General features: G+C 46.5%; 1 protein-coding gene and 1 long non-coding RNA gene across 2 annotated transcripts in view; both read right to left on the reverse strand.

Moving 5' to 3' along the window:
• Positions 1 to 1,046: 1,046 nt before the first annotated feature.
• The window catches only part of LOC142557480 (uncharacterized), a 272,981-nt gene continuing 249,524 nt past the window's right edge, over positions 1,047 to 24,503 (reverse strand). Inside the window, exons 16-17 of the long non-coding RNA XR_012822773.1 lie at positions 7,518 to 7,722; positions 1,047 to 1,182 (exon numbers count right to left, since the gene is read on the reverse strand). This is a non-coding gene — a long non-coding RNA (uncharacterized LOC142557480). The remainder of the gene's footprint in view (positions 1,183 to 7,517; positions 7,723 to 24,503) is intronic.
• On the reverse strand, positions 13,924 to 16,044 carry LOC142557907 (uncharacterized). The gene is made up of 2 exons (XM_075670110.1): positions 15,500 to 16,044; positions 13,924 to 14,565 (listed from the first exon to the last, which is right to left on the reverse strand). Exons 1-2 carry the CDS (start codon positions 16,028 to 16,030, stop codon positions 13,924 to 13,926), a joined length of 1,173 nt encoding a protein of 390 aa, XP_075526225.1. The 5' UTR covers positions 16,031 to 16,044.

Genomic DNA, 24,503 nt, shown 5'->3' on the forward strand with positions numbered 1-24,503 from the left:
TGCGGATTTTGTCGTAGACTAGAAATGCCTTTTCCTTGCGATCACGGTTCGCTTTAGTTTTTCCCATAACTTCTTTCTTACTTCCCGGATAAATCGCGAAAAATTTTCTCCGATTGAGTAGCCGGATCCTTTTAGCCTAGAACATCGCTTTAGAACAGTCACTTTGTCACGGTGATCAAGTAACTTCAGAATTACGGATCTGCTTTTATCGTCGTCGTTATTCGGCTTTCGGTTTCCGAAGCGATGTATTCTTTCGATGCCTGGGGAATTAAAGTCCAGCACTTCCCCGAAAACTTTCTTCGAAACTCTTTCGTGCAGGTTTCTGGAGCTTCACCTTGTTCCTCTTTTACGCCATAAATGATTAAGTTTGATAGCCGACTTCTATTTTCTAGTTCATTGATTTTCTTACGTGTGAAGGCAAGGTCCCTTTCAAGATCACTTATCCTTTTCAGACAACCGCAAACCTGCTTTTCAAGCCTGGCGATTCATTCTAGCTTTTTATCAATGGCTTCTAACTTTGCCATAGTTTCAGCTTTGCCAATTTTTATTTCCTGTATATCCTCGTATATAAGATTTAGCTGCTTTGCCACAGAGGGACAGGGGTTTGTCTCGATGTCACCACTAAGCAGGAGCAATGACCGCACATCGGTACTTATGCTACTAAACATTTCACTCAATGCTTGTGCTTAAGCTTGTGCCGTGGAGCATTTGTGGAGCATGTCGCGGCCTATGTTTAAACACATTTTAACACTTCGCCTTGCTCTGCGAGGTTCACCACAGTGGCTTGGGATGGTTACGTGATGCGTTCCTCGCCGAAATCCGCTACGGGTGTATCTTATCGTGATGCGCAGTTCCTGGTTGCCGGTTTTAACAAAGCTTCGCTTATACCGATTCTCACAGGGCGTGGTATCTGCACAATTTCTGTAAAAGGGAAATTTCATCGAAATACGGATTTTTTTTCTCTTTTATAAATGAATTTTAATTAAACATTTATTTACCACAATTCCAAAAAAAAAACAATAAATATAGGCGGCACGAGCAGAGTGTTCTTTTAATTCTTGAACCACACGTTGTGCACTTCAAACTTTAGGCTAGGCTAGTTATTCCCCCAGATCTTCTTCCACCATGGCTCCTGGCAAATGCCTAAATCGTCTTGTGGTGACTCGTGGTGACACACTAGTGCTGCAATGAAGAACAACGTGCATGAGTAAGTACATAAGTGCGAGGCGCTATGAGCACGTTCGTTGAAGGAAGTAGCCAACCAAGACCTCAACGGCTCCAAAATCCGAGGAATTAAACAACAAAATTTGCGTTTTCGTGAATTATGTTATCCTAATATTTGGTATTCTTAATGTGAGTCGAATAGTTCAGGTCATATTCGATCCGCAAGAAAAATTCGACATTCTCGAATATTTACATAGGTAGAATATAGGGTTCAATGCAATTACCAAAAACATCACGAGCCGCTAATCCCTGCAAATAGCGACAGATTGGCGACTTTCTTAAATACCCACTGCTTGCTTTTAAGTAAACTCGCGCGAATATATCTTCCTATTCTTGCAACCTCTATATCTAAATGAAGCCGTACTGAAAGCTGTTTCTGAGCAAACATGTTGAGAAGTAAATTCCTTGCACGGTACGCGTCGCTGGACCTTGCAAGAAATGCCTCAATTTTAGTCTGCCTGCAAATTCTAGTGTTAGGCCTATAGCCGACATGCTGGAAGGACCCGCCGTGGTTGCTCAGTGGCTATGGTGTTGGGCTGCTGAGCACGAGGTCGCGGGATCGAATCCCGGCCACGGCGGCCGCATTTCGATGGGGGCGAAATGCGAAAACACCCGTGTGCTTAGATTTAGGTGCACGTTAAAGAACCCCAGGTGGTCAAAATTTCCGGAGTCCTCCACTACGGCGTGCCTCATAATCAGAAAGTGGTTTTGGCACGTAAAACTCCAGATATTATTATTATTACATGCTGGAAGGTGCGTATTCTGCATCATTATTATAATGCCTCGTTCTCAGTGCTGCTTTCTCGTTCTGCTTCTTTTCTCTCCTTCATATCTTCCGCTGAAACAACATTCAAAATCCGCTATAGTCTGCGAAATATTTTCTGAATCGACTCAATATATTCAAGACGAAATCCGTTCCAGTATATTAAAGCTACAAGACACCTGTATCAGCACTCCTTCACTTGTGTTTTTGGATAAAGAAGCTCAATTTCTGCGCAGTCAGGAATAATGAAATCTGACCAGATGCTATATTAGATCCTGATCGTTCAGAGATGTCACTGCTTATTTTTGTGTGTGTCTGTTTCTTATGTTCTTTCATTGCTCTGCTTACCGTTATTCTTCATCTGTACATGTGAGCTCGTCAGCAATAAAGCAAAGTTGTTAGTTCAGCGGCGTCTGTTTTTTCACATTTCTTGTGTTTTCGACTTCCTTGCGCTGATGCCTTAAGTACGTCGAACCGGCTCGGCCAGGAAATCGTACTGCTCCGCGGCCAAAGGAGGCCTTCGGTTCGTTGGTGCGTACCCTACGTGCCAGGCTCACCGCTGTCAATGTCCTTCACCGCAACGGATAAAGACGCTTCACGTACGGCAAGCCCTGCGTATAAACGCCTGTAGAGCATTAGCAGATCGAACTGTCTGCAAATGCAAGCAGGGACTATAGGCGCATGCGCTGGCGTACCAGTGCTGCGCCTAATTTACGAGTCAATTCCTTCAGTATGGTGATCGAAGACAGAATTATCGCACAGGAAAGCCGACTTGCGCTGCTGCAGCGAGCCTAATAATTTTTGCGGGTAACCAATAACGTACACGAACTGCGACTTTGGCAGTTTAATCAGTAATTTTTCGGGACTTTGCTCGTCAAAATAAAGAATTCCCTCACTGTGACATGATTTCTTTGAAGTTTCCCAGGCCGCTACATCCTCGAATGTATTGCTCAAACGTTCCTACACAGGAGAAGTATTGCTACCTTGAACTATTAACGCTGCCATTTTTTGTCTGTAATAACTGAATACACGGTACTACAGCCACTGCGAATAAACATCAAAATTGTTAACTGTACAATGCTGTCGGTGTTCCATGGCCATGCTAATATGGTGCGACTGCGAACAAACATGAGAAATCGGTCTTGTAACGGCCCAAGACGACAGCGCCCATTAATCTGAAAAAAAAAAAAGAATTCGGGCAGACCTCATCTAGGATACACTATTCAAGTATGCGAATAGCCGAAACGCGTTTCGCTTCTAGCCACAGGCGTACCTTATAATATTTCGCCTCGGCGCTTGTTGATATATAAGGAGCAGAGCGCGGCATCAGCCACTCCTTTAAACGAGCGCTCAAGAAAACCCACATCCAGGCACAGTACTCTTGACAGCTGCTCCGGCAGAGTGACTATTAGGTTTTATCTTCGACTCGCAAACTCTGGGCCCAGAATTGGAATCCTGACACCACAGTGCGAATTTCCTTCTGTGTTCTTTATTTTTTGGGAGGGGGGGGGGAGCGGGGGAATTATCCTGATGCATTCTGAGATTCCAGGGATGGACACCGGCGGACATCAAAACGAGTAGGGAAGTGAGCCCATCGCAGCTATGGGTGCAGTAAATGATATTAAAAAAAGGCGTGCTAATCAATATCTACAGTGTTTGGCATATGAATTGGTATGCAAAGATTGCGTACGACAACTTCACTCTTATTTATCATTTAGAAGCTTACATTACTTGATTATCTCTTTGTTATCGCTGCCGGCTGCTCAGAAATCACTTGCATCAACATGGAGAGTTCGCACAAATAAATTTTATTAGTTGTTGCGATAATACAAAAAACGAACATATTTTGACCGCCTCACCCATTTTCCCCGGCCATTTTATTAGCTTCGGTGAGTGCTGCCTGCATTAACATACTCAATAATGATGCTGACAATGACGTTAACCACAACCAGATTGAGTGAGTGAGTGAGTGAGTGAGTGAGTGAGTGAGTGAGTGAGTGAGTGAGTGAGTGAGTGAGTGAGTGAGTGAGTGAGTGAGTGAGTGAGTGAGTGAGTGAGTGAGTGAGTGAGTGAGTGAGTGAGTGAGTGAGTGAGTGAGTGAGTGAGTGAGTGAGTGAGTGAGTGAGTGAGTGAGTGAGTGAGTGAGTGAGTGAGTGAGTGAGTGAGTGAGTGAGTGAGTGAGTGAGTGAGTGAGTGAGTGAGTGAGTGAGCGAGCGAGTGAGTGAGTGAGTGAGTGAGTGAGTGAGTGAGTGAGTGAGTGAGTGAGTGAGTGAGTGAAAAACTTTATTGAGCTCTAGATTCGCTAGTCTTCTGCGGTCTTCAGATGGCTTCGTCCGTCTTCTTGCACAACGGTCGGTTGCCCTTGGTCCAGGGCTCCACTGGATGCTGCTGCCAGTTGTGCTCGCCGAATCAGACCTTCTTGGTCGACCCGGCGATCGCTGGAGAGCGCTCGTTCCCATTGCTCCGCACTCGGGTTTGGTATAACGGGTACCACGTCTATCTTCTGGCATGCCCACGTTATGTGATACAGCGTGGGTGTCTCGTGGCACCAGGGGCATATGTCATTGCGTTGTGCAGGATACATTTTGCTGAGTACGTTTAGGTTCGGGTACAAGCCCGTTTGTAGCTGCCTCCACGCGACAGAGTCCTCTCTGCTAAGGGAGTTGTGCGGTGGTGGATAGCACCTTCTGCAGCCCTTGTAGTAATTTAGTATCGCCGAATAGTCTTGGGGTACAGGTTAGGTCCCCTCGAGGTCGCCTACGTTGGATGCTCGGTGATGAGTGTACCGTCGAGCTATCCTGTCCGCCTCTTGCTTCCCTGCTACTCCCGTGTGTCCCGGCATCCATACTATCGCATGCCTAATTAGAAGCTTCCATTACTTGATTATCTCTTTGTTATCGCTGCCGGCTGCTCAGAAATCACTTGCATCAACATGGTGAGTTCGCACAAATAAATTTTATTAGTTGTTGCGATAATACAAATAATACACTTCTTTTGTTTGTCGTTGCGTTATGTGGACTCCGGAGCGGAGTATGCGGAGCGCTCCGTGCCCTATTCTGCCGCGTAGGTAGTTGCGGCACGCCGTTTGTAAGTCTAAAAAAATATTTAAATTAAGGTGTTTTACGTGCCAAAACCACTTTCTGATTATGAGGCACGTCGTAGTGGAGGACTCCGGAAAGTTCGACCACCTGGGGTTCTTTAACGTGCACCTAAATCTAAGTACACGGGTGTTTTAGCATTTCGCCCCCATCGAAATGCGGCCGCCGCGACCCGCGACGCCCCGCGATTCGATCCCGCGACCTTGTGCTCAGCAGCCTAACACCATAGCGTTTGTGAGTCTGTAAGGATTGTTAGAGACCGTTTAGACCGATATCCCTCCGCTGCCGCTAGAGCGACGGCCGCTTCTTCATCCTCGACTATCGTACAGCCTTGTAGTGATGCGCTGGCGATCTCGCGTAGGTTCGAATCAATCACCGTTGCTACCGCGTTGCTGTTGCTCTGCCCCGCTGCTCTGGCGTACGTGGCTGCGTCCACGTATACCGTCGTTTCTTGGGGTGCTAGTGTCTTTTGTAGGTATTCAGCCCTCGCCTCCCTGCGTGCTTTGTGCACGTTGGGATCCATGTTCCGGGGTATGGGTGCTACTTTTAGTGTGTTGCGATACTCGTCCGGAATCGTTTCGGTCCTCTGTATCTCTTGAAGTTGATCGGCGCAGCCTAGTTTCTTCAGGAGCTCCCTGCCAGATGGGGTCTGCTGTAGTCGGCGCAGTTGGGAGACTAGTTGCGCCTCTCTCAATTCCTCGAAGGTGTTGTCTAGTCCTAAGGCTAGGAGCTTTTCGGTTTATGTGTTGTGGGGGAAGGTGGAGTGCTGTTTTGTAGGCTTTGCGTAGAATCGCGTCCGCTTGTTGTACCTCACGCTTGATGGGACTGTAGTAGGGGAGGCTGTATGCCACTCGGCTGACCACCAGGCTTCTGACCAGCTTAAGTGTGTCCGAAACAACCCGAAAACATTTTCTGACGAGAGACAATGGGCTGACTTTGAATAACGGCGAGGAATGCACTCGTGGCCAGATATTAATACAATTCCGCAGAATCAACATGTAAAGAACGGCCTCAAACACGCAACATAAGCATGATGCCAAAAATAACCAATTTAACCAAACTTGAGGTTTATTATTAAATTTCAAAACTATTTATTAAGGCGAAAACCTTTCTAGCCTCATGGTGAAGTTTCTGCAAGCAGACCTGACCGCCGGAGTGTCCGTAAAAGCGTCATCACGCCTTATGGAGACATTAAAGACTGATTAAAGAATGACAAATGATTGATAGTCACGGTTAGTGAATTATAACGTTATAATAGAAATTGGTAGAGGTTAATAATAACTAGTAATGACTAAGAATGACTACTAATGACTTGTAATGACTATTAATGACTACAAAATTACTACTATGTCTAACGACGGCTTTTATTTACCACAATTGATTAGAAATGACTAGAAATGTCTAGTAATTAGTAGTAATGACTGACATGATTACTAATGACTACGAAATCACAAATATGTCTAACGACGGCTTGTAATGACCACAATTGATTACAAGTGACTAAAGGTGCTTATTATTGAGCAGTAATGACTAATAATGAGTGAAATAACTTGTAATGAGTACTAATGACTATGATATCACCAACATGTCTACCAACGGCTTGTAATGACCACAACTGATTACAGACGACTAAAGATGCTTAGCAGTGAGCAGTAATGACTAAAAGAAAGCAGAGGCAAGAAGAAAGGGGAATGATAAGAGGAGGAAGAGTAAGCTTTCACCGTTCCCCTCTTAGGAGAGACCTTAAGAGACCCTGTCTTTTTATTTTTAATTCAGCACGGTTGCATATCGCTCAAGCATTGCGGCCGCTTCACCAAACCGGCAAACGCAAACATACCCTAGTTATGTGGGCATGCTAACTGCAGTCGAGACACATGTCGGTAGCGGCCAATCGAAGTTACATCCAGTCAAAGTTGCAATGGATGTCCGCGGCGTAATCGAGTGCGAGCTAAGCTCACAAAGCCTAAGAGTCTTTGAAATAGATACCCCGTTGTCGCAAACACTAAAGAACAAGAAATGCGCCTTCAGGTTTTGTATTCTCATTGTCACGTTTTACTTTGGCATGATCTACAACCATTTGTGCGGAAAGCGTTACTTTAGCGAAAATACTGCTGAGACGCTACATAGCCTTACATATTTTTAAGAACCATGCTTTGTAGAAGAGACCGTCACGGACAGAATATTTAGAAGCCATATTTAGCAGAGTGTAGATGTACCAGAATGCATTCCGAACCTTCATCTCACGGTTAACCGCTAGTGCTATCGGCACATATAACACCATATTATGTTGAAGCTCGAGCGTCCGCTAATTATAACTTTAGACAAGGTGATAGGAAGATAGTGAACTGAGAATAGTTTGTGTGCTAATCGCTGACTTGGTGCCGAATATAACTGCACCTTTGGGTAAAAAACAATACATTCAGTACACTTACGTGGTCGGCAGGGGCAGCCGTATTTGTGAAGAAGGTTAACCGCGTTGGGTTTCCTGTTCGAGGATACTGCTGTCGAGCACGCTTCCCCGAGTCCAGGTTTCGGTTCGCACTCTCCGACTTGTTGACCATTGCTTTGTATCACGCAACATAATGCCGAGAGGTTACCGCAGTTGATGTCACTGCTGCAAGTTCTTGCCTCATAGATCTGTTGGAAGATTCGCCATGTGCAGTGTATGTGGAAGAAACCAATCGGGTTCATATATGCGCCTACGGTCAACTTTTTTCTACACACACACAAAAAAAAAACGATATCCAAATTTTATACATTGAAATATTAGTATCTCACGAAGTTACCCGTATCGTGTCGAATAAACGTGAGAAATCATTGCGCTTCTTTACCGAATAAACAAAGACCATCTACGCGAACATAAGTGAATTCATTACGAAACATTCTTCAACTTCGTACAGCGTCTCCTGAAAAAAAAATAGAGAGCTCGTCATATCGAAGGAAAAGACCAAGGACGATCGATTCAACCCCCACAGAGGCACCGCGCAGAGAAGCAATCTCATCGTAAGAGAGAGGATAATGCACCTTATACTTTGAATCACGTGCCTGTATTTGTGCCTACTCCGCGAGAAGAGACCACAACAGCTTGCGTAGCTCGGCGTTCCGTAAACAGGACTAGGCCTTTTCCTTCTTTTCGAGGAACTTCAGCTTCGAACCTCAGTCCGAGCGACAGCAGCACAGCGAGAGAGCTCAGTGTTGTGACGCCGTAGACGATTCAGAGCTTTCCCATCTATGACTTAACTTTTTTTTTCAGGAGTTTTTTTTTGTGTGTGTGTGTGTGTGTGAACGGAAGAACAGAGGTATTTTCATGCCAGAGAGTCGCGTCTTGACGAGCTAAAGCTTTACTGATGGCCTCTAGGCCGTATTTCAGATTCTGCTCGATGACTACTCGGACCGTGGCCACAACCGTCACTGGCTCGAAAAGCGATTCGTGCACTAGTGCGGTACTTGAAGTGTATAGTGTCATTGTGTACGCTGTCCCTCCCACACGTACTCAGTACTTACTCTCTCCCTTTCTTCCTCTTTCTATTCCCCTTTCCCCCACCCCCAGTGTAGGGTAGCAAACCGGATGCTGTTCTGGTTCACCTCCCTGCCTTTCCTACCCTTGCTTTCTCTCTCTCTCTCTCTCTCTCTGCTCTATGACAAAGATGGTTGAGCTTGAAATGCATATGCACGGATGCTCTGCAGAAACTAATTAGCTCAAAGAGGCAGGCAGAGCCCAGCACAAAACTGAGACAGAGTGTAATTAAACAGTAAAGTGCTTGACACACTTCCTTGCGGAACACGGTGTTTCACGTTCTATTCCTTGCTGTCAGTGTCAGCTGTTCGAATGAGGACATTTCCTTCCCTTAGAATATCTACAATTCAACGCAAAGACCGGCCAGATATTGCCTAGCTGAAGCAGTCTGCGTAGGACATGGATGGGACTTGCTCTATCGTAAGATTGCTTAATATCGAGGAATACAGCAACAGCAATTTTTCCACATTGCCATTTGTGCTCTACATGCGTGGTGAGGGGCGGCGTGCGCGGACATGTAATAATAGAAGTAATAAGGAATTCAGGAACGCCTTCTTAAATCTTCCCCAGATAACTCCCAGTCAACGCTAGAATGCCTTCTGAAATCGTTATTATTTTCGTTATTAAATGGAACACGTACATCACGCATATTAGGAATAAGGCAATAGGTCGATCCACTGGGTTTCCTGAGCCGTAATTTCAGCCATTTAACGGATAAATTAAAATAGCAATTGTATTTCACTTATAGTCGTAGTTTACTTGATTACGGTACGCTGTATCTATGGGGATTCGTACACTGCCGATCTCAGAGAACAGCTTGAAAGGGTGCAGAATAGGGCAACTAGGTTAGTTCTTTATAACTATAGTAGAAAATCGAACATGACAGAAAGCAAAATTAAATTATCGCGGCAAGCCTTAAAACACCACCGAAAAAATCTCAGGTAGAATTTTTTTTTCGCGCTGTTTATTATTAAAAACAGGTATTGATAGAGAAAGTTATAGTAAGTCGCCTACTTATACGTCGATCAGACGCGACCATGCACTGAAAGTCCGCTAGTTCCCTTTCAGGGGTGACGTCTTTAGGTATTTTTTTTTGTTCGATCTATAAGAGAATGAAACGCTCTTTCGCCTGACATATATGTATGTGATTTAATAATGGGGTTTTACGTGCCAAAAACACTTTCTGATTATGAGGCACGCCGTAGTGTAGGGCTCCGGAAATTTCGACCACCTGGGGTTCTTTAACGTGCACCTAAATCTAAGTACACGGGTGTTTTCGCATTTCGCCCCCGTCAAAATGCGGCCGCCGTGGCCGGGATTTGATCCCGCGACCTCGGGCTCAGCAGCCCAACACCACAGCCACTGAGCAACCACGGCGGGGATATATGTATGTGATCGCTGCGCAATATTATAATTATATTTTAACGCGACAGCGTTAAGGAGCTCGTGTCGCAGAAAAGCCGGTGTCGTCGGCGTCGGTGTCGGCGGCGTTGGCCGTGAGCGATAAATCCCGGCAGGCACTTCATGAATAAAAAACAACTTGCAAGATGGGCTGGGTGAGAATCGAACCAGGGTCTCCGGAGTGTGAGACGGAGACGCTACCACTCAGCCACGAGTTTTTTTTTTCTTTATTGCCGGTCTTCGACGTACACATACGGCATCAACAGATACACTTCATAATGTAAAAGCAATGACCGTCTTGGGCCCTTGCGAATAGTTAAAAACACTTGATTACCGCCAGTTCATCCAATATAAGCATCCATTCGGGTGGTTCTGTTCTCGTTTTATAAGCTTCACGCAGATATAGCACGCTTTCAATGAAATGCTCTCTCGCAGGATGAATAACAAGCCTCTCATGACGCTCATCCATTCTTGTTTTCCACAGGCTATGAAACATATTGCCATAAACAAGTCACATGGCATATCTGCGTTCTCAGTTGGCAAGAAGCGGATGCCGTACGGTGTTATCGGTAATTCCTTTTTCAACGTTCTTTGTAGGATGTCCCACAAGAACATTGCATCTGAACAATCAAGAAAGATATGCTCAATCGTCTCTGGTTGCCTGCATCTTGAGCAGTTTACAGACCACGGCACAAAGATTCCCCTTTCTCTTAGCCATGACTTCACTGGGAGCGTTCCACTGTGTAAATGGAAGAAAAAGGTTTTTGCGGATGACCGTATCGGCATCCGCTTCACTCGCTTTAGCACATTTCCTCCTCTGGATTCAACGCGGTACATTGAACGATAGACAGGCACAGGCAATGATACATCAAGTAAATCTTTGTACAGTCTTTTCCATTTAACAGATGCAAGGTAATTCAATGAAAAGCGCGTATGTAGGAAGTCAAAGGCCAATACGACTTCTCGCAGGAAGCCTCTGGGCCTAGGTCCTGTGCTGTAATCGGAGGACACAACGAATTGAGGCAACGCGTGGCTCAAACGTCTTTGAAGGACTGTGCACAAGAATGTATCCTTCTGATCACGTAGGAACAAAAATCTCGACACGACTTGTCTTAAAAAGAGATGAACCAACCCTAGGCCTCCACTTTTCACTGTTTTGAACAAATTAGTGCGACTAGAGCGCTCCCATACGGAACCCCAAATGAAGATGGCAAACTGCCGGTGTATTCTTTGTATGCTGACTCTTGATGCGCACAATGCTTGTAAAACATACCAAATTTTGGCCACTAAAAACGCATTACACATTGTTGCTTTTGCGAATATTGATAGTTCTCTCCCACCCAGCCTTGCGGTTTTCGCCTTAATTTCTGCGACCTCTCCTCGCCAATAATCTTTGGTGTCCTGGTGGTGTTGCAGAGGTACCCCAAGGTACTTGGTAGGCGTATTCGTCCACTGCATTTTTTTTTTTAAAAGTGAAGGCGTGTCTTCCCATTGTCCATACCATATCCCAATCGACTTGCCCCAATTAATCGCACTCCCCGTCATTTTACAATACTTTGTCACAACATTAACGGTATTGCTTACACTTTGCTTGTCATCACAAAAACAGCGACGTCATCCGCGTATGCTAACAATTTTACCTCACTGTAACTGACCCTAAAACCCCGGACATGGCTCTCTTTTATTATCTTTAGACACAGTGGCTCGAGATATAAGGCAAACAGTAGAGGCGATAAACCACATCCCTGTCTTACGGAAGACCTGACGGCAATGCTGGGAGAGAGTGTTCTATCAACGATTACCTTTGTGGAAACGCCTGCATAGCACATTCTGATCCCTTCTGTTAAGATTGTTCCAACATTCACGTGCTCCAAAACATTGAAAAGAATTGTGTGTGTCACTCTATCGAACGCTTTTTCTAGGTCCAATTGTAACATGGCCACCCTACCAGAAAAGTCGTCACAATGCTCAAGTACTGTTCTTGCTACGTGTACGTTTGTAGTTATTGACCTCCCCTTAATGCCACATGTTTGATGTGGCCCTATCAATCGTGTTATTATACTCTGTAGCCTTCTGCCCAAAACTTTAGTGTATATCTTATAGTCTGAGTTTGTTAAGCTGATTGGTCGGTAGGCTCGCACGGATAGGAGTGATGAGGGATCGGTAGTTTTGGGTATCAGGACAATATGACTCTCGCGAAGCGACGGTGGCAGTACCCGCTTTTCATAGGCTTCTGTGATAACGTAATAAAGAGCTGCAGCTATATCTGTTTTGAAAGCTTTATAGAATGATCCACTCAGTCCATCAGGTCCTGGAGTTTTCCCAGGGCTCAGGTCATCTATAGCCTGCTCTATTTCCTTGATGCTTATTGGCATTTCTAATCTATTTCGTTGTTCATCGTCTAGACTTGGCAAAAGGTGTAAGAATTCATTTTCGAACCCCTGTTCGTATTGCGTTTCATGTCCTAAGAGTTCGCTGTAATATTCTACAAAGGCAAGTTGGATGGTTTTCTTATAACGTATGTTATCGCATTTATCTCCTTTCGTGTGGCATAACTTTTTTCATCCGAAAACGAGCGCTTTGTAGGTTGTTCTCCGCACCATAGATGTTCTGCGCGTGCGCGAATGATTGCGCCCCAATATTTTTCCTTATCGACAAGTTCCAACTGTGCTTTCGTTCGCTTTATTTCTTTAGCGAAACAACCAGGACGGATGCTTTCCATGTTTAAATAAAAGTTGAGCTCACTTTGTAGTTCTATTTCCTTTCTTTTTTCTTGGTGGTGTAGAACGCTGGACCTTTCTATGGCTATTAAGTTTGTTTCTTGCTTAAAACACTCCCACCTTTCCGTGCAGTCACTGTGAACACCCGATAACAGCTCTTGAATGCTATCTTGAATTTTTTTTATAAATATTTCGTCCTGCAGCAATTTTTCATTGAATTTCCAAAGACCCCAGTTGAAGCTTGACGGCTTCTTTGGACCAAGCGAAAAACGGACCAAACTGTGGTCGCTAAAATAAACATGTTTGACTTCATAATCACTGCACAATGGCAACGCTTCCCCAGAAACATAGACACGATCCAGTCTGGCATGGCTGTCCCCTCGAAAATGAGTGAACCGAGGTGTATCATTATAGGCTAAAACCTCGCCTATATCCTCTAAATTATGTTCTTCAACGAGTGCTGCCAAGAGGAGCGCACTGCCTTCGAGACGAGACAGATTACGGGCTCTCTCTTCCACTTTGCAGACACAGTTGAAATCTCCCATCGTGACCATGGTTCTCTCACACTTCAAGTGACATTCCACGCTTTCAAAAAAAAAAAACCCTGCGCTAGGCTATTCTATTCGGCGCGTAAACACAGATAGCGCGGAACTTGAGATTGCAAAAAATAAAATCGCACAATATAATACGCCCGGAATCATCACTAAATACATTTTCCACATTTATACCAATATTATTGCGTAGAAAGAGCACACAGCCCCCTGCTCTACCAACAGCATGAGAAACGCACACATAATATCTAGACATGAACGTTTGGACTAGGCGTTCGGTCCCTTCCTCAGTTTCTATCTTTGTCTCTTGTACAGCAATAATGTCCAGATTATTTTCGATGAACAGGCGATTAAGCTGGTACTGCTTCTTCTTTGCTGTAAGTCCCCGCACGTTAATCGTGCCTACGCGCAAGGGTGTTTCAATGCGTATCGCCATTTCTACGGTGAAGAGATCAAGGTCGATAGATACCAATAAATTTGCAGCTCCCGTCAGTGACGAAGGATCACTCACATTACCGTGGCGAGTCTGCGTTCAGCCTGCACTGTTGACTGGTCTTCCATCGGCAGATCAGAAGTAGCAGCATTTTCCACCCCCCCTCCCCACCCCCACCCCCCCGGCACGGGCAAAAACACGCGAACGCACGACCTGTTAAGTCCGCTGCGTCGCCGCCGCCTTTCTGTCCGGCGGTATGGTTGGCGTTGGTCTAAAGGTTGGCCTCCGACCAGTTGCTGTCTTCGCAGGTGGTTCGCCCGCACTCTGAGTGCTCGCATTCTGCTCTTCGCCGGTACTTTCTTCGTGCGTTCTTTTGGCCGCTGCCGCTGCTTTGCTGGTTTCCGTAGTGTCCATTACGCTTGAATCGTCCTCACTCGTTGCTACGGAGGGTTGCTTGCTTGTACTTGTGTCATTACTTGTTTCAGCGTCCTTAGCTGATGTAGTCTTGCCAGATGTCGGTATGGCTTCACTCGCAACCTGCTCTACATCTCGTTTCGTAGAATTTGTGGCTGGGTCTTTCTTTGAAAGTGGCGCCAGAGATGGTCTCGACGCACTGGCACTTTCCTCTGCGTCGACTTCGTCCATGAGGTGCTCGTTGACGACTTCCTCACTTCTCGATGGCCCCGCAACGTTTGCATACGTGCGCACGCACTGACTTTCTTCGTGGCCGAAGCGTTGACACACAGAGCAACGTGGCACGCGGCACTCGCGCCTGATGTGCCCCGTACGGTTGCACCGAAGACACAGTGGAGCACGACCTGGCACGACCACTAGCGCCATTATGCCTGCCACTCGTAGCTGATGCGGTAGATCGTCAAGTGTCACGCCTGGGGCGCGATCGGAGATATTTTGTTCGATACGCGTTCTGTTCAGTTGCTGCAACGTCACAAAGTTGCAGTATGCAAAATTTGTGACAGCGGGGCGGAGAGAGCAGCCAATCAGGAAGCGGTGACCTCCCCGGAAGTTTACCTCCGTCGTTTGTCGTCTGCTTGCAAACAGTATACTACAAAGCCAAATGTTTCTCGTCTTCCAATTGAATGAAATCTTTATTTTAAAAAATGTATTTTTTCTTCTCAAGCCCAAACACGTTTTCAAATAGTAGTACGTGTGACTACTGCAATTTATAACTATTAGGTTCTTTGCGTCGTCCCTAGGTGGTGTCGCGCACAGCGAGAAGGAAAAAGAAAAAAAAACGACGGGAAGAGTGGCGCACTTTTCAAGAGGCAGCGACAACATCCCAGTGGCTCGCTGGCACCGATGATCTTGTCGACTTCTCCGTACAGCCAACGAATTATTTGTTTCGAGAAACAAAAACGACGCCGGAATTCACTTTCTGCCATTTCTTCAAACGCGTTCCGCACCGCCACCCACTCTCCTCCTTCCTCTAGAAAAGCCAGCGCAACAACCTAAGTTTCCAACGGAAGCGCCATTTTCTAGAATTAAACTGGATTGGATTCAAACGTGCCATTCCGCAGCCGAAAAGGCCGCCTGTTGGATCCAATCCAATCCACCAGACGCGCCATGCGAAGCCGTATGATCGCTCCAAACTTCTCAACTCCCGTCGCGTTCGGACGAAATGCGCGGTGGGCGGATGATTGACAGGAGCGTGTCGTCATTTTGACGTCACCAAAAACGGGGCGGCGCCCCGCGGCTGGCGACGTCTGCGCGGAGTAGGCCAATCGCGCGCGCCGGTAACCGAACGAACGCGCCGAACAACCATCTCCGATCGCACCCCTGGCTTCAGCTTGAGGGTCACTGTACGCATAGACGACCCCTTGTCCGTGATGCCTGGTACACGCCATTGCTCTTTCTGGACGTCGTTGACTTTCCCGTATGGAGCAAACGCCGCTTGTACGTCTTCGTCGTGCACATTGTGCAGCAACCAGTGGAGTTTAACCCGGACATCCCGGTTGTGTGGATCCACAACCAAACATCGTCGTTCCTTGACTTGAACTTCCGTATACTTCAGCATTTTCTTTGTCGCCTCTGCACTCTCGAACGTCACCGCCCAGACGTGGTTCATCTGGAAAGCCCCCAAGGCGACCACCGCGGGGAGCAATTTCAAATGAGCCAGGGTGTCGCGAAAATCTTCGACACGGAATGGTCTCGCTTTCACGTCGCCGTGAAGAAAAACTGTGTTTAAAACACACGAACCTGTAGGCAGTGGCGGCAAAACAACATGGTATTCCGGTTCAACGGACGCAGGCATCCTGTTTCCGCGGCTTGGCATAGCCGCAAACACCGCCCCTACGGAGCGCGACATTCGACGTCCGTACCGAACGGTAGCCGGAAGTAGAATGACTCAGCCACGAGTTCGATGCTTCAAAGCGGTACAAAAGCGCCTCTAGTGAATGCGGTGTTGCCTTAGAAACGAGCTGTTTCTAAGGCTCAGGCGTGCGCCGCTTGCTCAGGCGCACGTTTCGTTGCCGCGCCGAACGCTGTGTTGCTCGACGCTCACCGCGTCCGATGCGGGGCGCCTCGCAAGTGATCGCTGCGCCGTAGCCCATTGTCTTACACCCCTTGGCGGGTAGACGGGAACGCTGTCGCGTTCCACTCTTGAAGGCGAAGCTTAAGCGTCCTCCAATTTTTATATAAACAGGCCATCTCGTTTATATTGGAAGAAACAGAGGCGGCAGTGTTCGGTAATGTGCGCGCAAAATACAACGTGTGTGGGTTAATTACAGGGCTTTGCAATAAACTACAACCGCAAGTGCTCTAGAGCCTTTCTTTTGCAGTAAGTTTTACGAGCAGGGCGACATTTTGCCAGCCTACCCTGCTGTAACTACGCAAGCCAGCAAAGCCAAGTCATGTGCACCTGAAGGGAGCGCTATCGTATAAAATTTATTTGTCGAGTCAAACGCATCTGCGTTCAATTACTGCCATTATAGAACATTCTTTTGGCAAGTTGGCGAAAGTGTCACGCTGCTGTTTTCAGGTACGTTTCCCTAAGTCCCGGGAGAACTCGGCGCTGGAAAAAAAATTTGGGGATTCAAAGGATTCAAAGCAAACCGCGTCTGCTTCGAATTCCCCATTAGCCTTGCTATAGTTTATAAATATAATTCCCCCTTCTAGTCGAACTGAGTTTGGATGTAAGCTGAGTTACAAGTATCCGAAACTCTTCCCTCGATATTTTATTATTGGGCCTCCTCTTACAGTTCTTTCGTGTTTAACCCTTCAGATGATATAATTCTAGTATTCCATAGATGACATTTTTTATTCGGCTTCCTGTTTCTCATTTTTATTCGTTTCTTTTATACGATCTGACAAACTTTTTAACTACTAAGTCATTTAATTATGTACGATCACTAGCTGAAAAAGCGTCCGAATCCCTTGTGTGTGTGTGTGTGTGTGTGTGTGTGTGTGTGTGTGTGTGTGTGTGTGTGTGTGTGTGTGTGTGTGTGTGTGTGTGTGTGTGTGTGTGTGTGTGTGTGTGTGTGTGTGTGTGTGTGTGTGTGTGCGTGCGTGTGCGTGCGTGCGTGTGCGTGCGTGCGTGCGTGCGTGCGCGTGCGTGCGTGTTTGTGCGTGCGTGCGTGTGCGTATGTGCGTGCATGTGTGTATGTGCGTGCATGTGTGTATGTGAGTGCATGTGTGTATGTGAGTGCATGTGTGTATGTGAGTGCGTGTGTGTATGTGCGTGCGTGTGTGTATGTGCGTGCGTGTGTGTATGTGCGTGCGTGTGTGTATGTGCGTGCGTGTGTGTGCGTGCGTGTGTAATGTCGTCAACGTAACGGGTGTTAATTCCGTCTAATCGACACTAATTCCATATTCGTCGCTTTTACTTTTTCGTTTATCCTGTTTTTTTTACCAGCTTCAGTAGGCCACCACCTATTCGGCCTTCACGACAGAGGTGTTACGCTGCCTGATGACCAGGCAATTTATGTTTCAAGAGCGGATTCATCGACATTAATATGTTTAACAATCACTAGATCTACTTCTTCTTGCTAACCTGATATGTGACAAACGAGCTGGTTCCAATGTCTCAAATGCGCGAAATATTAACATGAATGAGCACACAACATACCATGAGTATCCTCTCAGCAATGCGCGGAGGCGTCGGATTCGCTTATGTCTTAGACTGCAGGAAAATTACTTTCAAGGAAGGGGCGCCTTGTAATTTAGGGTTTGGCACATAACCAAGTTGTCAGAGATACCAGTCTCGTTACTTATCAGACAGACCTACTATACGATGACGCGTAACATGGTTAGAGGATCAAAAGCGTGGCAGTTTGGGCGAGTCGATATGTCATCACTTTTTTTAAGCTTGTAGCGCAGCTCCGAACGAGCAAAAAAGGAAGGTGGAAGTGGTAATGAAAAGGAAAGAGAACAGCGTTCTCCTGTTCTCTGTTACTTTTCATTACCCCTTCCACCTCCCTTTTTTGCTCGTTTTGAGCTGCCCTACAAGCCTAAAAAAAGTTGTGGTTAGAGGTTAGCCTGCTCCAAACTGAAGATATAGACGCCATGTTGAAAAAGAAAAGTGTACTTACAGGTCCTCTGGTTGAAGACCCAGCGAAAACAGCTAAGATGAAATTAAGAATAACAATGCAACCAAGCGATACCTTCATGTTCGTGCGATAACTCTTCAGTGCGTTTCTGACATTAGAGTGAGAACAGAACTGCAGCCGAACGAGGCATCTAGCTCATATACATCGCCGGAATGCATTAGGAAAGAGAAATATTTGTAGAAAAGAAAATCTGCAAAGATGACGCGATTCTCTCCTTTCTTTTTCTATAGTCGCTGTACTGCGTCAGACTTGACATTTCACGCTGTCGGCTGCGAATCGTTTTTTTCTCAGAAAAGGGCATATTTGCACCGTGTATTGTATACTTAATGAGTTTACGCCCTCAATGATGGCCGACCAACGACCCCATATCGGCACCCTCGTCGAAGGAAAAAAACCAGAGCACGAAAAGCAGAAATCCAATACAGCTGACCAAAACACCTCACTTTCTTGGACGCTGCAGCATCAAAAATGATCTGCAGTAATTAAGAAATGCCACAACAGTTATAAGACGTCTCGGCGTTCGTAGTGCTACCGGAGACGGCGCGGCTCGCGTGCTTGTATAATTAAGGGACACGTGCAATGTCACGTGACGGTGGCCCCCACTTTCAACTCCTTTAATAGGCTTCACCAGAGTAGTTTGCGTATGCCTCACTGCAGAACAAGAATACATGGCGGCGAAGCTGCCTTAAGGAAACTGGCCAGCCATTATGCAACGCATATTAGACTTTTGCCTGAAGAGCAGTCGTCAGTGCATGTCGCTATATCTGAAGCGAACTGAGGCCTACACTGCCTACACACAAATGGCGGGTATTTAAGTCCGGCTTCGGCTAGCTACGAAGCGCATAATGGCAATCACGATGCGGCTGTGCTAAAGAAAATGGCTTCTTGTGCTTTTTTTTTAATGGCGGTGGGGCAGTTTTCCGGAGATTTACGGCCGTGACCCTTGCACCGTTCATAAACATAGGCCCTGGATGGTTTCCGGTTTTGCTCATTGACGTAGCCGGTTAAATTTGGCGAGCAAGAAAGGCACTGGCAGCGATATTGACTAGCCAGAGTGCGTTAAGTCTAAGCCCGCAGGTTTTCGACTCTTTTCCGCTGTAAATAAGAACAATTTTACAAGTGAATGCTGGCCTAAGTTACACGAAAATTTTTATGCGTTTGTCTTGATGCGCAATGCGCATGCCTTTTATCTGAAAACATAAATATAGGCTTTCCGCCAGTAAAACAACATAAAACGCGCTTTGTGTTCCGGCGCGGTAGTCTGACAAGGCCCGTGACCGGAAGTTCCTTGGGGGGGGGGGGGGGCGGAGGCGCTCTCGCTGCAGTTATATCACGCGAGTGAAACCTTCGACAAAACGGGAGAGTTGTAACGCATGCACGTGAGGAGGAAAGGAAAGGTTAACTACCAAGAGGGTATATCCCTGTGTATCACTGTATATTAAATTAACCATTTCAGAAAGCTACTGTGGCTCCACCACCGAGTGGATAGCGCGAAATATGGTAGTCCAAGGAAGCCATGCAAGCGTGTCATATTGCCACTCGGGGCAGCACGTGTTTCAACCAGGCGTCGGTTGTGCTCGGACGCAAGGAAGTCCGGTTCATCGTTCAAGCTGGGTGATACTTAAGTTTGGCGCCACATTTTTTTATGGTCTTATTTACTTAATATTTAATCTCGCCGCTTTACATGGTGTTTGCGCAGTGCACACTATGTATTGAACCCGTGCCCCCCTTTTGTGTATGTTTACTAAGCGTTGCTCCAATAAACTTCAACTGATAGAGCAGCGCTTGTATAGGGTCTGTTATATCTGCCCTTTGTCTATGTCTTTTGGCGCTGCCTGGAATTTGGCAATTAGGAATGATGACAACCGAAATGCCACGAGGCCATCACAACCACGAGCATGTAGCTAGCTGGTGGCACAAACTATTGGACAACTTTTTTACTACGTAAGCGTAGCAGGCCACAGATATACAAACACATACAGACAGATGCCAGAAATCACGTGAAGGAGCCTGAGAATGCTAACCGGATAAAAAGAAACCGCTCCAAGGGATCGAGCGTACTGGTTTTATTGCAGTCAATTACATGGACCCTCCCAGCGGGGGGGTGTGTGTGTGTGTGTGTGTGTGTGTGTGTGTGTGTGTGTGTGTGTGTGTGTGTGTGTGTGTGTGTGTGTGTGTGTGTGTGTGTGTGTGTGTGTGTGTGTGTGTGTGTGTGTGTGTGTGTGTGTGTGTGTGTGTGTGTTTAAATGAGACGAAAGGGGGTCAAACAAGGGTTACACATGAAGCATAGCGCGGGTAGGACGATTGACAAAGACCAGACAGGAAAAGCGCTAACTTTGAACGCAGCGTTTATTGCGGAAGAAGAGCTTATATACGCAATTGATTCTGCTAAGGGAAAGAAGGACGTAAAAGCTTGACAAAAAATGCCACATGCCGTCATGCCATGAATTCAAGCTCTGTAGTTGATAATGCCACATCTCAGATGATTCCTTGATTTCTCTTGTCAGGTCAAGGAAGCATTTGAGATTGCACGGGCACGTGATGTATGCGTCAGCGGGGCGTCTGTGGCATTATCAGCTACAGAGCTTGAATTCATGGCATGACGGCATGTGGCGTTTTTGTCAAGCTTTTACGTCCTTCTTTCCCTTAGCAAAATCAATTGAGTTTTTATGTCCTTCTTTCCCTTAGCAAAATCAATTGAGCTTTTATGTCCTTCTTTCCCTTAGCAAAATCAATTGAGCTTTTATGTCCTTCTTTCCCTTACCAAAATCAATTGCGTATATATGCTCGTCTTCCGCAATAAACGCTTTGTTGAAAGTTAGCGCTTTTCCTGTCTAGTCTTTGTCAATCCTCCTCCCCGCGCTATGCTTCCAGTGTAACTATGTATTACCAACCAGCCCAAGCGTATAGTCTTCTTAAACAAGGGGCCTGATTTTTATTATTCATATCATAAGAAGCCAACAAACACTGACACCAAGGACAACATAAGGGAAATTACTTGTGCTTAATAAGTGAACTAAAGAAGCGATAAATTAATGGAAATGAAAGTGGATGAAAAAACAACTTGCCGAAGGTGGCGAACGAACCACGAAGGATTCCCACAACGCCTCGTTTGTGCAGTGCGTGCAGCAAGACCTCGGCGTGGAATTTGTGTCAAATGCACAATGCAGTTTTTCACGCACCGACTCTTGTTTGGATTTTGTATTTACGAACATCAAGGCAGCCTTACTGTCTCGCTGCATGAGCCTCTGGACCAACTTTTCCTACCATAAAGCGCACCTCAGCGTGTTTCAACAAAGATATGGAATGAAAAAGCCAGAGTCAATTTACTTGCTAAAAGCAGTTACTGCCTGCGATCAGTTTACGACGGTCTCCTACGGAGACGCTCCTCCAGCTTACGCTGTGACTGTGCTTCGTGTGGCGCGCAGGCCTATGGCTTTTTATTACAGTTTTATGTCCGTGCCTCAAAACTCCCGCGCCCTCTATGAGGAGGCAAAGCAAACTAGCAAGGCATGCGCTCACACCTGGCATACAAGAGGATAGCTAAAGAACCACCCAACACATAGTTTCATACAACAATTACTAGAGGGAACTCTGGCGCTAGTGTCTAAGAGAGCTTAAGGTCCCTAGACAAAACAAGTTTACTTGCTTTATCTAGGGACCTTACGCGAGCTGCAATCGGGGCAGTTCAGCCAGCGTGGTAATTATGGGCAGTACGTCGATTTACCTAAACTTCGTCCTTCCGGCTTTAAATGTCCCGTCGACTTCGCAAGTTTGTAATTTTCAAGAAAGTGCTGCGTAACGAACAATTAAATAAACATTATTAAAATCATCCGCTCGCAGAATTCGAACGCTGGAGGACCTCTACAGCACAGAAGCCCGGCATTGAAACCATTATGCCACGGACACATGCATCGACAAGCGGTGTAGGCGGCCCTTATGAATTTCTTGCGGGGGAAGCCAGCGTCTTGAGACGCTTGGCGCGTTTAAGTTTGGACGCATTCACAAGTTGAGACGCTATTAGCAGCAGTCGTGCGTGTTCGCACAGTCTTCTACAGATGCGGAAAGGAAAATCCCCAAAAATAAGTAAAGTTTTACACTCAGTTGTGTGCCTTGTCTTTTTTAAAGCGAAAGCTTTACTAGCCGCGAACTTGCGATTTCGCCGTGGCCGTGCTCCGAGGAGGCACATGACGTCACACCGCGTTCCTCGTCGTTGCGTTCGCCTCCGCTCGCGAACCCAACGACGAGGAACGCGGTGTGACATCCCAATGCCTGTTATGTCGGATGATCGAAAAGGAGAGCTCGCGTGCGCCGCAACCACGGTTGAGGCGGCAGTATGGACGGCGACAATTCTGATAAGCCGGAGGAGGCCTGGTATCGACATCGGAACGAGGTGAAGAGGAAACGAGTCGCCCAGGAAACAGACGAACAGCGCTCCGAACGACTGGCTAAACGCCGCAGCATAGCTAGACAACCAGACTAACCTGGACTTGCAATCAAGATTAACCAAGACTAACCATGCTACGCCTTAGCTTTCGCTACGTATATCCTGGCACAGCCGACCTAAGCCACTCCCAATTTTTTACAGCTCCGCGGGTAGCGCACATTCGAAGAGTGGAATGGCTACAGTTGTTGCGAGGAGGCGCTTATCATGACGAGTCATAGGACCCATCCTGGAACGAGATAATAATAATAATAATATTTGGGGTTTTACGTGCCAAAACCACTTTCTGATTATGAGGCACGCCGTAGTGGAGGACTCCGGAAATTTTGACCACCTGGGGTTCTTTAACGTGCACCTAAATCTAAGCACACGGGTGTTTTTGCATTTCGCCCCCATCGAAATGCGGCCGCCGTGGCCGGGATTCGATCCCGCGACCTCGTGCTCAGCAGCCCAACACCATAGCCACTGAGCAACCACGGCGGGTGGGAACGAGGTCGACGACCTGCTTGGAAGCTGCAAAAAAACTTTATAGTTGCATTCCTGCAGAGTGCAAAGCCGTTCTTTTTTTTTTTTTTTAGCAGGTGGTCCCGCTCTTCGTACTCTTGCTCAACCAAGACTGGGCGAATGACGCACGTACGCCGATCTCATAAAGCGATCGTTCTCACAGTTCTCACTGCTGTCACCCAGCTATTCGCGTAAACACCAAAAGAAACGCTGGCGCGCTTTACATAGCTCCATGTTTCAGCTTCTTTATTTCACCGCATCTTGGGTGACGCCATCAGCTACTGCTCGAAATGTCACGGTCCATACGTTCGTCTTTGCGCAGCGTCGACATGGCACATATACTCGCGGACAAGTTTCTGTGGCAACGAAGGGAAAGCTACGGAGGCAAAGAGCGCACAAGTGAGAGCGCTTCTGAAAGGAGTCCCCCGTTTTCATCCGCGTTAGTTTAAGCTGGGAAAGCGAAAACGTAAACACCTTATTGGCAACAGTGAAATAGGATAAAACACAGCACTGAATGCAAAAGTTTGTTTATTTTGCGGCTTTTTCCCTTCCGCGTTAGGCGAACGCGAAATCGCCGCACGTGGAAGCTGCGTCGATTCGGCGTCCGTTCCGAGCATAGAGTTTCTCACTATAACACCTAGAGGGTAATCTGGCGCCACCGTCTATGGGAGTTTCTTAAGGGGGCACCGTGCCGTCATGGGAATGACGGTATATGTGTCTGCGAGGCTCGTGTTGGCTGGTGTTGTAAGAGGCTTCGTCTAAAACGTGGATATGGCTACGCAAATAACGCGTTCTCAAAGTAAAATCTTCATAAAATGTTTCCATTCACGCATATTACATCTTTACTCACCCACGATGCATGACCAAGCGAAGAAAAGCAAGAACAGACGACCAACTGTTTCAAAGCGAGCGCGAACCTTGTCGTCTGTCCTCCAACTTTAGCGGCCCGCTGATACTTTTTACGTAACATGTAGTCGTACACACAATAACAAGTTCTCATAGTTAAACAAAACATGTTTTCGCGTAATAATAAAGCTAAAACAGCTTTTCACGTGCTGTTCTAGTAGAAAATGAATCATTGTGACAGACGGAACGGTACTTGCCAAGCGCGTCTTCAAGGTGTCCTGTCTCTACGAGAACGATGCCAATCCGAATCCACAATATACCGGCATTCCCGTGCATACCACAGCGCAGCAGCGCCAGATTTCCCTCTAGGTAATGTAGTGAGAAACTCTATGGTTCCGAGCAACCAAAAAGCAGTGTCCAACGCTGCCGGACTACTTGGC

Source organism: Dermacentor variabilis, chromosome 9, assembly GCF_050947875.1.
Source record: "Dermacentor variabilis isolate Ectoservices chromosome 9, ASM5094787v1, whole genome shotgun sequence".
NCBI lineage: Eukaryota > Metazoa > Arthropoda > Arachnida > Ixodida > Ixodidae > Dermacentor > Dermacentor variabilis.